At 42.1% G+C, this 14,548-nt stretch overlaps 1 protein-coding gene across 6 annotated transcripts in view; it reads right to left on the bottom strand.

Annotated features, from left to right (window-relative positions):
* LOC129820185 (N-acetylneuraminate 9-O-acetyltransferase-like) overlaps positions 1 to 14,548 on the bottom strand; it is a 38,375-nt gene that overhangs the window by 12,355 nt on the left and 11,472 nt on the right. For 2 of the 6 annotated variants that reach the window (XM_055877167.1, XM_055877163.1), the window contains exons 2-3: positions 4,267 to 4,530; positions 108 to 735 (exon numbers count right to left, since the gene is read on the bottom strand). In XM_055877167.1, the coding sequence (XP_055733142.1) occupies positions 108 to 420 (313 nt within the window). In that variant the 5' untranslated portion in view covers positions 421 to 735; positions 4,267 to 4,530. Of the gene's footprint in view, positions 1 to 107; positions 2,679 to 4,266; positions 5,925 to 14,548 lie in introns of those variants that run through there. The other 4 variants (XM_055877165.1, XM_055877166.1, XM_055877161.1 and 1 more) reach the window with 4 other exon arrangements.

Raw genomic sequence — 14,548 nt, forward strand, 5'->3', positions numbered from 1 at the left:
AGGGAAGGTAACTTTAGTTTACTAGCTAGCTACAAGTTCCGCTAACACCGAGTTGAGTCTGTGTCAAGCTGGCTACCTAACAATATATCTAGGAGCCAGTCACTTACCTCCATAATACCGAGAAACGGTGTGAAACAAGGTGAGTAGAATGACGGCAGCAACGGATAATAATTTAGCATTTTTAATGCTAAAATACTGATTTATTTCCCGTTTGCCTAGGCTATAGGCCAGGAACGCCATCTTGGCTCCTCCATGACAACAAGCAGACAGATGGGATGCAGCGGAGTGGTAGGGGGCTGAGCACACCAGCGCGTCCACGACTCCGAATTCCGCCACTGTTGTTGCGTGGGGCATGGCTGGAGCGGGCTTCTCGGATGCTGCTACTGCAACCACCTGTATATGCTTTTCATCTTCCATCATTAGTGCAAACCTGGTTTAAAACAATCAGTAGTACAATTAGAGGATCCTGCAAACTTATTCTGCAAACTCTTGACAGCTGTTTGAATTGTATTCATTGTATGTCATCTTTCCGCTCCTGGAACTATATATTGTGTTCACTTTACTTTCTTGATTGCCATTTGTTTTTGATATCAGCTTAAAGACAGTAAGGGGATTGGCTGAATCTGCTATAATAAAGATCAGAGATAACAAGGCAGGACTTGGATAGACTACAAAAAGCACCCATAAAAAAAAGTAAGCACTCACTTGCTTCCAACGTTTTCCCTATAAATGGACCTAGAACCCACGATAGGAAAATATGTTACAGTAAATCCACAATCTGTGGTCTGGATCAGGTATGAGCAACGGGCGTCATATTAACCGCAGGATCTGTGTTCGAAAACTCATACTAACCGCAGTATTTGTGACGTGATTTTAGTATGCTTATTGGTCATAATATGGATAAAGTTATAATGCCAAACGTTCCCTGATGTCGTACTAAATTCGTGCAAAATACAAAGTATACATGCAGTGGAAACGATTTCCGTACTTATATGGCCCATAATGCAATTTTTTATAAAATGGGCGTGGCTTCACAACGTTTTCAGATTTGAAGAAAATGGCGGAAAATATGCAGTCGAAAGATCATGTGGCTGTATATACGGCAGAGATGATGGCCCTACTGTTGGCCTTGCAGTGGGTGGAGGAAGTTAGTCCAGAAAGAGTAGTTATTTGCTCTGATTCATGTGCAGTGTTAAGGAGTCTCCAGTCCTTTATATCACATAGCAGACAAGACCTGCTACAAACCCTTGGCAGGAGTAAACAAATGGGTATACAGATACAGATCATATTTACATGGGTCCCAGCTCATGTGGGAGTGGAGCTGAACGAGGCAGTTAATGTACTGGCTAAACAAGCACTAAGTAGTGGGGATGTTGATGTGGTAGTTTCAATGAGCAAGGCAGAGGCGAAAACCATGATATGGACAGTGTTGGTGGAGAAAAGGCAGGAGCAGTGGAATAGAGATACTAAGGGCAGGTATTTATTTCAAGTACAGAGGAAAGTTGGGGAGGGGAGAACAGCAGGAAGGGACAGAAGAGAGGAGACTATATTTACAAGATTAAGTGTGGGACACAGCCAGTTGAATAAGACCTTACATGTGATAGGAAAGCATCCATCAGGAAAATGTGAGTATTGCTAGGAAACAGACAGTGGAGCATGTATTGATACAGTGTGGACATTATTGGAGGGAAAGATAGATGATCTAGTATGAGGGAGAAGGGGATACATGAAATTAGTTTTAAGGAGTATATTGAGTAGAACGTCATTAGATATAGTCTCAAATATTGTGTTATCTTTTTTAAGAACAACAGGGCTTGCAGGTAGGATTTAGTTTCTCCCTGCCTCTGGCCACACTAACCCTACACTCATTAAAAATCCACCACCCTACTCCACTAAATCTATCTAGTCGTACCTCAGGCCAACAGCCTGAAAGGATGGGACACCACCACACAACACACCCTGTAACTCTTCTGACGTCAAATCTCGTACACCCAAATACTTCTCTGCAGCTGCCACCACAACCTCAATTTTCTGCTACTTATGTTCCATCCCTGCAGTACAGTTGATAACCATTGCTATAAACGCTAAAAATCCCCTTTTACTGAAACATATATTACTTGAGGGCCTATCTCTGTGTACTGGTACAGTTCTACTACTCACAACACTCCTATTAGGATCCCTCCCCCTTGATCAATCTTCCTCTACTTTATTCACTGCTTCAGCATATGATAACTTCTGCATAACTAACCCTGGTAACCTCAACCTGCCTCTCTCGCATCGGACACTTCTGATTCCCAGCCCCATAGGCACCCCTACAATTAACACATACCACTACTTTCCCCAATGCTACACATTCCTTTGTCTCATGCCCTTCTGCACACTTCTCACACCTAGGAACCTCCCTCATACACACTGCTGCCACATGCCCATAAGCTTGACACCTGTAACAATGTCATTATTTGGTACAAAAGTGTGTGCGGGATAACTGATATATCCTAACATCACTTAGTCGGGCAAAGACTCAACATCAACACTCAAAAGAACAGACAACGACTCTTCTATTTCTCCACTCACGCCACCCTCTCTGCGTCGCACCAAACGACGAGCATCACAAACAACATTTTTTATTTACAAAAAATATATCAATGTAAGCCACATTCTTTTTGCAATCAATGTTAAAATCTAAACCCCCCCCCCCTCCCCCTAAAAAGGAATTTTCCCCTTCAGTTGGTCTGCTGCCACATTTACCGCTACCACAGTAATCCCTTCTTTCAATGGCACCCTTTCTTGAGAGCAAAACAATTCACATCTCTTGTCCCCAGACGTTTGATGCGGAGCACCTGCTCCATCTGACCAACAGAAACACAAACAATTATCACAAGACCACTTGGGGTTACCTTCACCGATTCCAAAGCATCTAACTCCATTTTCAGCCAAAAGGCAAGAGTCCACTTTTCCAAAAATGTCACTCCTACCATCAGACTTATATTTATCCTGACCCTTAGTGCAATCCTCGGGCTCTGAGAACTTCACTACACCTACCACCTCCGATACTTCGCCCTCATTCAATTCCATTTCTCCTCCTGTCTTCAATCCGGTGTACAGCTTACTTTGCTTATACTTTCTGACATTTTTCCAACATTTTTAACAAATTCAAGCTCACCCTCTTCCTCCGTCTCTCTCTTCAACCTCTACATCTCTTTTGCCTTCCATTCCTACTCCATAATCCAAGTATATGTCTCCTTATGATAATACTGCACTTCTCCTGACATACATCTCGTTCTTGCCTTCTCAAGGGAGGCCATTACCTGCTCGCTCCAGCCCTCCACCTCCAGCTGCAACACAAGTGTGCGCAGCAAACACTTCAAGTTTGATCACCCGGTGGGTTTCCATCAAATTTATTTATTGCAGATAAAGTTAATACCGGGAGAGGGACAAGGGATCCAAGACAGTCTAGACCGAGAGTCTAGTCTCTAGACCGACGAGAGTCTAGTCTCTAGACCGACGAGAGTCTAGTCTCTAGACCGACGAGAGTCTAGTCTCTAGACCGACGAGAGTCTAGTCTCTAGACCGACGAGAGTCTAGTCTCTAGACCGACGAGAGTCTAGTCTCTAGACCGACGAGAGTCTAGTCTCTAGACCGACGAGAGTCTAGTCTCTAGACCGACGAGAGTCTAGTCTCTAGACCGACGAGAGTCTAGTCTCTAGACCGACGAGAGTCTAGTCTCTAGACCGACGAGAGTCTAGTCTCTAGACCGACGAGAGTCTAGTCTCTAGACCGAGACCAGAAAAATGCGAGTCCAATTCAAGACCATGATGTAATTTTGTCAAATCGCCAACATAATAAGAGTTCAAAATGTTACGCTTTTTTGCTGAAGTTTACTGACACCGGCCATATTCAACGGGTGTTGAGCGTTCGTAAATTGATAAATTATGATCACTGAAATCGGAGTAGATAGCCAGAGCGAATTTAGAAAGCACCCGAAATGTCCATTGAGAAAGCACAACGACTATACCATTTAGCTAAGATAAGAATGACGGGAATAATCAAGTCAATAAAGTTGGGTAGTTACAGTACCAGTCAAAAGATTGGACACACCTACCCAGGCAAGGGTTTTCTTTATTTATACTATTTTCTAAATTGTAGAATAATAGTGAAGACATCACAACTATGAAATAACACATGGAATCATGTAGTAGCGAAAAAAATTGTTAAACAAATCAAAAAATGTTTTATTTGAGATTCTTCAAAGTAGCCAGCCTTTACCTTGATGACAGCTTTGCACACTCTTGGCATTCTCTCAACCAGCTTCACCTGGAATGCTTTTCCAACAGTCTTGAAGGAGTTCCCACATATGCTGAGCACTTGTTGGCTGCTTTTCCTTCATTCTGCGGTCCAACTTATCCAAACATCTCAATTGGTTTGAGGTCGGGTGATTGTGGAGGCCAGGTCATCTGATGCAGCACTCCATCCCTCTCCTTCTTGGTCAAATAGCCCTTACACAGCCTGGAGGTGTGTTGGGTCATTGTCCTGATGAAAAACAAATGATAGTCCCATTAAGCGCAAACCGGATGGAATGGCGTATCACTGCAGAATGCTGTGGTAGCCATGCTAGTTAAGTGTGCCTTGAATTCTAAATAAATCACAGACAGTGTCACCAGCAAAGCACCATCACACCTCCTCCATACTTCACGGTGGGAACCACACATGTAGAGATCATCCGTTCACCTACTCTGCATCTCTCAAAGACACAACGGTTGGAACCAAAAATCTAAAATTTGGACTCATCAGACCAAAGGATAGATTTCCACCGGTCTAATGTCCATTGCTTGTGTTTCTTGGCCCAAGCAAGTCTCTTCTTATTATTGCTGTCCTTTAGTAGTGTTTTTTTTTGCAGCAATTTGACCATGGAGGCCTAATAAGCGTGCACCTATTAAGAAAATGACTCTAAAACTGTTAAATCCCCATTGTATGGTTGAGAGGAATGAGGCAAAAGGTATGGCAAATAAGTCTGGCAGCCCAACTGATTGGAAAATGTACTGCAAATTAAATAATGTGACTAAATAAAAATAAACTATACTATGAAACAAAGATCAATTATATAAAGAATGATAGTTAAAAGCTTTGTGGCACCATAAATTACATTTTGGGGAAAAAAGCCAACTCGGCTCCATCATTTATTAAACAGATGGCTCATTCACCACAAAGCCCACTGATCTTGCCAACTACTTTAATTACTTTTTCATTGGCAAGATAAGCAAACTTAGGGATGACATGCCAGCAACAAACGCTGACACTACACATCCAAGTATATCGGACCAAATGATGAAAGACAGGAATTGTACTTTTGAATTCCGTAAAGTCAGTGTGGAAGAGGTGAAAGAATTATTGTTGTCTATCAACAATGACAAGCCACCAGGGTCTGACAATCTGGATGGAAAATTACTGAGGATAATAGCAGACGATATTGCCACTCCTATTTGCCACATCTTCAATTTAATCCTACTAGAAAGTGTGTGCCTTCAGGCCTGGAGGGAAGCTGAAGTCATTCTGCTACCCAAGAATAGTAAAGCCCCCTTTACTGGCTCAAATAGCCGACCAATCAGCCTGTTACCAACCCTTAGTAAACTTCTGGAAAAAATTGTGTTTGAGCAGATACAATGCTATTTCACAAACAAATTGACAACAGACTTTCAGCACTCTTATAGGGAAGGACACTCAACAAGCACAAATTACTGATGATTGTCTGAGAGAAATTGATTATAAAATTATTGTGGGGGCTGTCTTAATAGACTTCAGTGCAGCTTTTGACATTATTGATCATAGTCTGCTGCTGGAAATGGCTTTACACCCCCTGATATAATGTGGATAAAGAGTTACTTGTCTAACAGAACACAGAGGGTGTTCTTTAATGGAAGCCTCTCAAACACAATCCAGGTAGAATCAGGAATTCCCCAGGGTAGCCGTTTAGGCCCCTTGCTTTTTTCAATTTTTACTAATGAAATGCCACTGACTTTGAGTAAACACTATACACGTCAGCTACTACAGTGACTGAAATGTCTGCAACACTTAACAAAGAGCTGCAGTTAGTTTCAGAGTGGGTGGCAAGGAATAAGTTAGCCCTAAATATTTCTAAAACTAAAAGCATTGTATTTGGGACAAAACATTCACTAAACCCTAAACCTCAACTAAATCTTGTAATAAATAATGTGGAAATTGAGCAAGTTAAGATGACTAAACTGCTTGGAGTAACCCTAGATTGTAAACTGTCATGGTCAAAACATATTGATACAGTTGTAGCTAAGATGTTTTTAACATTTTTTTATGTTTTAAATGTTTTATTTCTTATTTCTTACTATTATTATTATTATTTATTTTTTATTGGTGCGTGACTGTTATTGAAAGTTGTATCGTCAATCTTGTTTTGTATTTAACGCCACTTTAAATGTGTACATGACACTGCAACAAAATTTCCCCATGGGGACAATAAAGTAAGTAAGTAAGTAAGATTGTGAGAAGTCTGTCCATAATAAAGTGATGCTCTGTCTTAACAGCCTGATCAACAAGGCAGGTCCTACAGGCCCTAGTTTTGTCACACCTTGACTACTGTTCAGTCGTGTGGTCAGGTGCCACAAAAAAGGACTCTAAAATTGCAATTTACTCAGAACAGGTCAGCACGGCTGGCCCTTGGATGTACACAGAGAGCTAACATTAATAATATGCATGTCAATCTCTCCTGGTTCAAAGTGGAGGAGAGATTGACTTCATCACTACGTATTTATGACGGCAGGTAGCCTAGTGGTTAGAGCGTTGGGCCAGTAACCAAAAGGTTGCTAGAACGAATCCCCAAGCTGACAAGGTAAAAATCTGTCGTTCTGCCCCTGAACAAGGCAGTTGTTCCTAAGCAGTTGTTCCACTCCTAGGCCGTCATTGTAAATAAGAATTTGTTCTCAACTGACTTGCCTAGTTAAATAAAGGTTAAAGGGAAAAAAAGAGAGGTATTGACATGTTGAATGCACCGAGCTGTCCGTCTAAACTACTGGCACACAGCTCGGACACCCATGCATACCCCACAAGACATGCCACAAGAGGTCTCTTCACAATCCCCAAGTCCAGAACAGACTATGGGAGGCGCTCAGTACTACATAAAGCCATGACTACATGGAACTCTATTTCACTCTATATTTCACTGATGCAAGCAGTAAAATTAGATTTTAAAAAACAGATAAAAAAACACCTTATGGAACAGCGGGGACTGTGAAGCAACAAACATAGGCACAGACACATGCATACACACACATACACATGGCTTTAGTACTGTAGATATGTGGTAGTCTTTGTACCAGCTAATGGGGTTCCATAATAAATACAAAAATACAATTCACACAGTCTCCTCTGAACAGTTGATGTTGAGATGTGTCTGCTACTTGAACTCTGTGAAGCATTTATTTGGGCTGCAATCTGAGGTACAGTTATATCTAATGAACTCTGCAGTAGAGGTAACTGTGGATCTTCCTGTCCTGTGGCAGTCCTCATGAAAGCCAGTTTCAACATAGTGCTTGATGTTTTTTGAGAATGCACTTGAAGAAACTTTCAAAGTTCTTGAAATGTTCCGCATTGACTGACTTTCATGTCTTAAAGTAATCATGGACTCTTGTTTCTTTTTGCTTATTTGAGCTGTTCTTGCCATAATATGAACTTGGTCTTTTACCTTAGAAGGCTATCTTTTGTATCCCACCCCTACCTTGTCACAACACAACTGATTGGCTCAAACGCTTTAATTACACAAATGAACTTTTAACAAGGCACACTTGTTAATTGAAATGCATTCTAATGCATCTGGTTGAGAGAATGCCAAGAGTGTGCAAAGCTGTCATCAAGGCAAAAGGTGGTGACTTCGAAGAATCTCAAATATAAAGATATATTTTGATTTGTTTAACGTTTTGTTTTGGTTACTACATGATTCCATATGTGTTATTTCATAGTTTTGACGTCTTCTACAATGTAGAAAATAGTAAAAATCAAGAAAAACCCTTGAATGAGTAGGTGTGTTCAAACTTTTGACTGGTACTGTAGATAGGTAGCACATAGTTAATATACAGGCAAGTTAGTTGGCTACTAATACATCAAACGTTAGTTAGCTAAAATACCGGTACATACTGATGTAATGATATGCTATGTGGTTCGTAAGGATAGCGTAGCTAACAAATTGTCAGTCAATATAACGTGTAAGGTAACTTATTTGAAAAGTCATTACTTTATTACATTTTCTTAACATTTGTCATAATTAGTTAAAGCAATGAATTGTATCCGTACTCGTAGGATTTTGTCTGCATATTTTCCTCAATTTTCTTCAAATCTGAAAACAATGTGAAGCCACGCCCATTTTCTAAATAAATGCATTATGGGCCCTAAAAGCACGGAATTAGTGTCCACTGCTTATATACGTCGTATTTTGGCGAATGTAGTACAACATCCGGGAACTTTTGGCATACTAACTATATCCATCCGTATATACTCAATTTACGTCACAAATAGTATGGTTAGCGCAGTTAGTATGAGTATTCGAACACAGGTCAGGATACTTTTCTGCCACAGCCACAATGTCAAATTGCTTTGATTGCCTTTCTACTTGAGCCGTGCGTGCAGTTTATCACAGTTGCAATGAATGCCACAAATTCCACTTCATTTACATACAGCATGTCCGGTTCTTTTGGTTGACAAATATGTCTATACACTATGGGCATTGGTGCATCCACTACCATTAATTCAACTTCACTTGCTCTATCACATTAGCGGTGTGTGGGTAAAATTCAGATGCGGTCCGTGCCGTTTAAGATGAGGGAGGATTTTTTTTTCATGAGCATAGCCTTATTTCTTTTACAGCATATTGGATGACTGTCATTCATATTCCATTCACCCAGCTCAATGTAACATGGAGAGGTTTAGGCTACTACATGATACTTAAATGTACCCTGTAGCTATTAGGAGGTTGCTTCAACCTAGCCTATGAATGAAAGTTTACAATGTAGGTGCACATGTCAAGATCATTTTTAGTAATCAAGGTGACAGACAGTGACACATTCAATACCGCTGTCATGACTGTCCTGTAAGGATCCAAATAGGTCAGATCAGCTTTGCAATAATTAACTCCAACCAGACCCCCACTCACCCGCAGAGGGGGGAGAAGGGAACTGGTGGGGGTTAACACCTCACGCCCTGTTGTAAATCAAGGACAGTTGAAAAGAGAAAAGGAGAGCTGCACACTCTAGGAGCTCAGACGCAATATGTGACAGAGCCTGGAGGGTCGTCAACAAAATGGGACACACCTGGGCTCTGGTGTGTCCCGGGATAAATACACCTCTTCCCCATTCATTGGGGAGACTCTCTCCATGCAGACACAGATTTTGGTTGTGGCATCTTTCAACACCTCTCATGATCCTATTTATGCACGCAACCACTCACTTACACTACTGACTACACACACACACACACACACACACACACACCATTGTTAATTGTATTTACGTTACTTCAGTTAAATATATTTTGTTATTCCTTATCTCCACATTGTCTCCCTTTTTGTTACGAACTCCGAGCCGGTTCATGACAAGTAGGGGCTCATCCAGGATCTTTAAGGTATTGTATTTGTGAGAAAACGTGGAGTTATGTCATGTTCGTCGTATGGTGCAGCGTGGTATGTGTACATTCTTTAATAATTTAAGAATGAACACTGAACAAACTAACCAAAACAAAACGACACATGAAGCTATACAAAAGAGTGCTGACAGGCAACTACACATAGACAAGAACCCACGAACACAAAAGGGAAAATGGCTACCTAAATATGATCCCCAATCAGAGACAACGATAAACAGCTGCCTCTGATTGGGAACCATATCAGGCCACCATAAACATACACATCACCTAGACCTACAAAACCCTACACAATACAAAACCCCTAGACAATACAAAATCTAGCGTACCCACCCTCGTCACACCCTTACCTAACCAAAATATAAAGAAAACATAGATATAAGGTCAGAGCGTGACAAGTTAATGTTTAACTCTGTAGGTGCTTTGTTTGCATTTTTTGTTACAACTTGTTTGAGTTGTAATGTGTGCTGCCCGGTATTGGTTGCCCTTGTTTGTTTGGTAAACTTGCCACTGCGGTGGATAGTTGGTTGTGTGCTGCGTTGGAGTACTTTGGCTAGTTTCCAGGCCCCTGCCCAGGCTGGAGACTCTTGCTCTACTTGCTGTTGGGACATCAGTCTGAGGTGAGTACAATTGGCTGTGTACCTCAGTGGGAGATTTGGGTAGGGTAGTGAAACTTGCTACCTGGAGTTATTGCCTTTCTTTTTCCCCTGTTAGGCTCACGCACTGTGTTGCCGGTCGTTGTGGTAATACTATGAAAGTTTAGATGCCAATCACCATATAAGTTCAAAGACGAAAAAGCCTGGAAGGAGGAGAGATGACTAGAAACAATTCGGTTGACATTTTATGAGTGGATTAATTGTCAGAGTAGAGGACCTTGTGCATTTCAGGTAAAATAACAACTCAATGTTTATATCCCAGGACAAATTAACTAGCAAAAGCAAGCTAGCTAAATAGGACAAATTAGCTAGCTAGCTATCTAAATTGCCATCAATCTTTAATGCTTTTCGACCTGTCCCCAAAAGAATGTAATTGGTTCAGAGTTTGTTTTGAAGTTTTAACCTGCGTGTCGTGGTCGCGTTTGGCGTAGGGGGACAAAATTAATTTGTGCACGATGGCGCATGTGCGCAGCCAGTTTGGGTTCCGTGTTAGCGATGTGTTTCACTTTGGAATACATTGGGCATGGTTATTTTGTTTATTTTTCTGTGGTGCCCAGTGTGATTCATTCTCTGGTTGTGGTCTGGTGTGCTCAGCAGAGGGGAAGAGCGAGATTTTTTCTTTTCTTTTCTTGTGACAATGGTGTCTTATGTAGATTAGTTCATTCGCTTTCCATCAGAGGAACTGTTAGAATTATGTACTAAAGAACAGCTGTTGAAGATTGCTGAACACTACAAGGTTGAAATTAGTAATAAATGTCTAAATTCTATTAGGTTGATATTGAAAGACAATCTGATGGAGAATGGTATTGAAGTTACCACTGGGGCAGCCTCTGCTGAGGACTCGCCGTCTCCCCGTTTCGTTACAATGACTGCACCGTCTGTTAGCCCTAGTAGTCTTTTTGAACAGCAGAAAGAACTGCTTCTGTTACAGTTAGAGCATGATCGTGAGAAGCTAGAGCATGACTGTGTAAAGTATGAACAGGAATTGGCGTTTAAACAGGATTTGGAGTGTGCTAAAATCAAGCTGCAACAAGAGCGGCTAGAGTTGGTTAGGGAAGGAAAGCTCTCGGGAGAGTTTGCTCTGGGAAGGTGACCCAGATTTACCTAGGGGTCGTTCCTCTTTTGGTTGTGCCCCGGACACATTTGATATTGTTGGGGACTTACGGTTATTGCCTAAATTTAATGAGAAGGACCCTGAGACATTCTCTTCGTTGTTTGAGCGTGTTGCTGACGCTAGGAGTTGGTCTGATTCTGACCGCACTTTAACGTTGCAGTGTGTGTTGACTGGTAAAGTGCAGGAAGCATATTCAGCTTTTAGTGTAGCTGACAGTGTCAGTTATAAGGTTAAAATGGCTGTATTACAGATTTACGAATTGGTCCCTGAGGCTTACTGCCAACGATTTAGAACTTTAAAAAGGGATAATAAACAGACTCATATTGAGTTTGTGCGAGAGTTATCTTCCGTTTAATCACTGGTGTTCCGCCTCTGCAGTTATTACTTCCAAGGGCTGTGTGATCTGATTATGCTAGAGCAATTTAAGGACACAATCCCTGATCATATAGCCACGTACATTAACGAACGAAAAGTAGACTGTCGTTGAAGCTGCAGTTTTGGCGGACGAGTATGCTTTAACTCAAGTGTCTTTGCAGTGCCTCATATTCGGAGTGGGTGGGGGCATTTGGAGAGATTTGGGCCTCGCTCACCGGGATACTTTGGTTCATGGGCAGAGTTTCATTCAACTAGGATTGAGCCTGACTCCCGTGGTAAAGCTGACTTTGGTCACTACTGTCAAGGTTTGGGTCATTGGAAATATGAATGTCCGGTTCTCAGGGCTAGGGATAAATCCAGTACTTGCGCTTACGTTAAATCTAAGCCTACGGTGTTAGCTGCGCCTGTTCCATATCAGTTCACTCCTGACACAGTCTCATGCCCAGGGGCACGTGTGAGTCCATATTGACCCATTGACTATTTACTTTTCATTACGGAGGGTTTTGTGTCTCATAGGAAGTAAGAACCTAGTGCCAGTGACGATCGAGAGACACAGGTGCCTCTGAATCTTTTGTGTTAGAGTCTGTATTACCCTTCTCTACTGAGACTGATTCGGGGAATATTGTTCTAATCAGGGGAATAGGTTTGAACACTGTCAGTTCCATTGCATAAACTGATGTTGGATTGTGGACTGGTGAAAGGTGAGGTTGTTGTGTGGGTGCGTCCTTCGTTGCCTATTGAGGGTATCGACGTTATCCTTGGGATTAACTTGGCTGGTGAGTGTGTATGGCCTGTCGGGTTTCCATCTCTAGTGGTTTCCGCTAAGCCGTCATTTGCAGGGATTCCTGATGAGTGCGCAGTTTCCCCAGTGGTGTTCTCTGCATGTGCAGTGACGTGTTCTATGAGCCGAGGCGACCTGGTCACTGCCCCGGCTAACAAGAATCCCACAAAGAAATCTGTCACTACTTTCCCTTTTATCCTGTTATCTGTGCTCCAATCTAATCAAGGCGCAATGGGCTGACCCCACATTAGTAGAGTTGCGTGACCAAATTGTGCCTGTGGAACAGTTGGGAGATGTCGCCCATGGCTATTTTCTCTAAGAGGATGTCCTGATGAGAAAGTGGGTGTCTCATGGTAGTTGTTTTCTGGGGGAGGCGATTAGTCAGGTTGTGTATCAGTTAAGCTTCGTGAGTTGGTGTTGACAACTTCCCACAATGACGTTGCTGGACATATGGGTGTGAGGAAAACCTACAATCGCATATTAACACATTTCGTTTGGCCTAGATAAAGAGGGATGTTTCTGAGTTAATCAAAACTTGTCACACCTGTCAATTACCTGGTAAACTTAATCAAGCTGTTAGGCCAGTACCACTGTTTCCTGTTCCTGTACTCATCCAACCTTTTGAGTATCTGATTATTGACCGTTGGTCCTTTGCCTCGTTCTAAAAAGGGTAGTAGTTACCTGTTCACTGATGTCAGACCACTAGGTTTCCTGCTGCCTATCCTCTCCGGTCCATCACGACTAAGTCTGTGCTAAAAGCTTTGTCTCAGTTTCTCTCACTGTTTGGAATCCCTAAGCTCATTCAGAGTGATCAAGAATCTAATTTCACCTCTAAACTGTTTGGTCAGGGTCCAACAGCTCCATATTAAACACAATTTGTATAGCGCCTATCACACGCAAAGTCAAGGAGCGTTTCCATCAAACACTTAAGTCTTTGTTGACAGCTTATTGTACTGAGAAAGATTGGGAATAGGGGTTGCCTTGGTTACTGTTAGCCACTAGGGAGGTTTCACAGGAGAACACGGGTTTCAGTCCAAATTACCTTGTGTTTGGACATCTATCTGTTCTCCAGGATGACTGGAAGTCTCCCGAGCCCCCCCAGTCCCTGTCATCTTATGTGTGTGATTTCCAGAGACGCCTGTACGCCGCTGGTGAAATGGCTAAAGAAGCTATCATCTTCACAGGAGAGGATGAAGGGCATATTTGATTGGCGAACTGAGCCTCGTCACTTTAGTCCAGGTGACCAGGTTCTTGCTCTGCTGCCAATTGTTGGTTCTCCTTTTCAAGCCAAGTTTCAAGGTCCATATATGGTTGTGCGCCAGTGCACTGAGGAAAACTATCTAGTTGACACTCCAGAACGGAAAAAAAGCACACCAACTGTGCCATGTAAATTTGTTAAAACCCTATTATGCATGTTCCTCTGAGGCTGAACAGTGCGAGTCTACAGAGAATGGTAAACTGTTTTTGTTTTTTTGGCTGATACCAATATTTCGCTGGGTTCTTGTCATGCTAGGTCCATGCATGAGGAGGAAGATGTTCCTGGTCCCGACGATTACATACTGCAGGGTAGATTGAAAAATTCAGAGACACTGGATATTTTAGACATCCTTCTCGCTCATTTACCTGCTGATGGGCGGGAAGAGATGGTCGGTCTGATTCTGAGATTTCCAGGTTTGTTTTCTGATACACCTACACGTACAAGCTTAATAGAACACGATATTGACGTTAGCCATACTGACACCATTCGTCAGCGGTTCTATTGAGTTTCTTCACAGAAACTGCGTTGTCTGGATGCTGAGGTCATGTACATGCTGAAGAGTGATATAGCAGAGCCTTCCTTCTCCAGTTGGGCTTCTCCATGTATCTTGGTCAGTAAACTGGATGGGACAAACATATTTTGTACAGACTACTGTAAGGTAAACAGTGTCACTAAGCCAGATTAATTTCCTCTTTTCATCTCGGATG

The sequence above is a fragment of the Salvelinus fontinalis genome, chromosome 22, assembly GCF_029448725.1.
Source record: "Salvelinus fontinalis isolate EN_2023a chromosome 22, ASM2944872v1, whole genome shotgun sequence".
NCBI lineage: Eukaryota > Metazoa > Chordata > Actinopteri > Salmoniformes > Salmonidae > Salvelinus > Salvelinus fontinalis.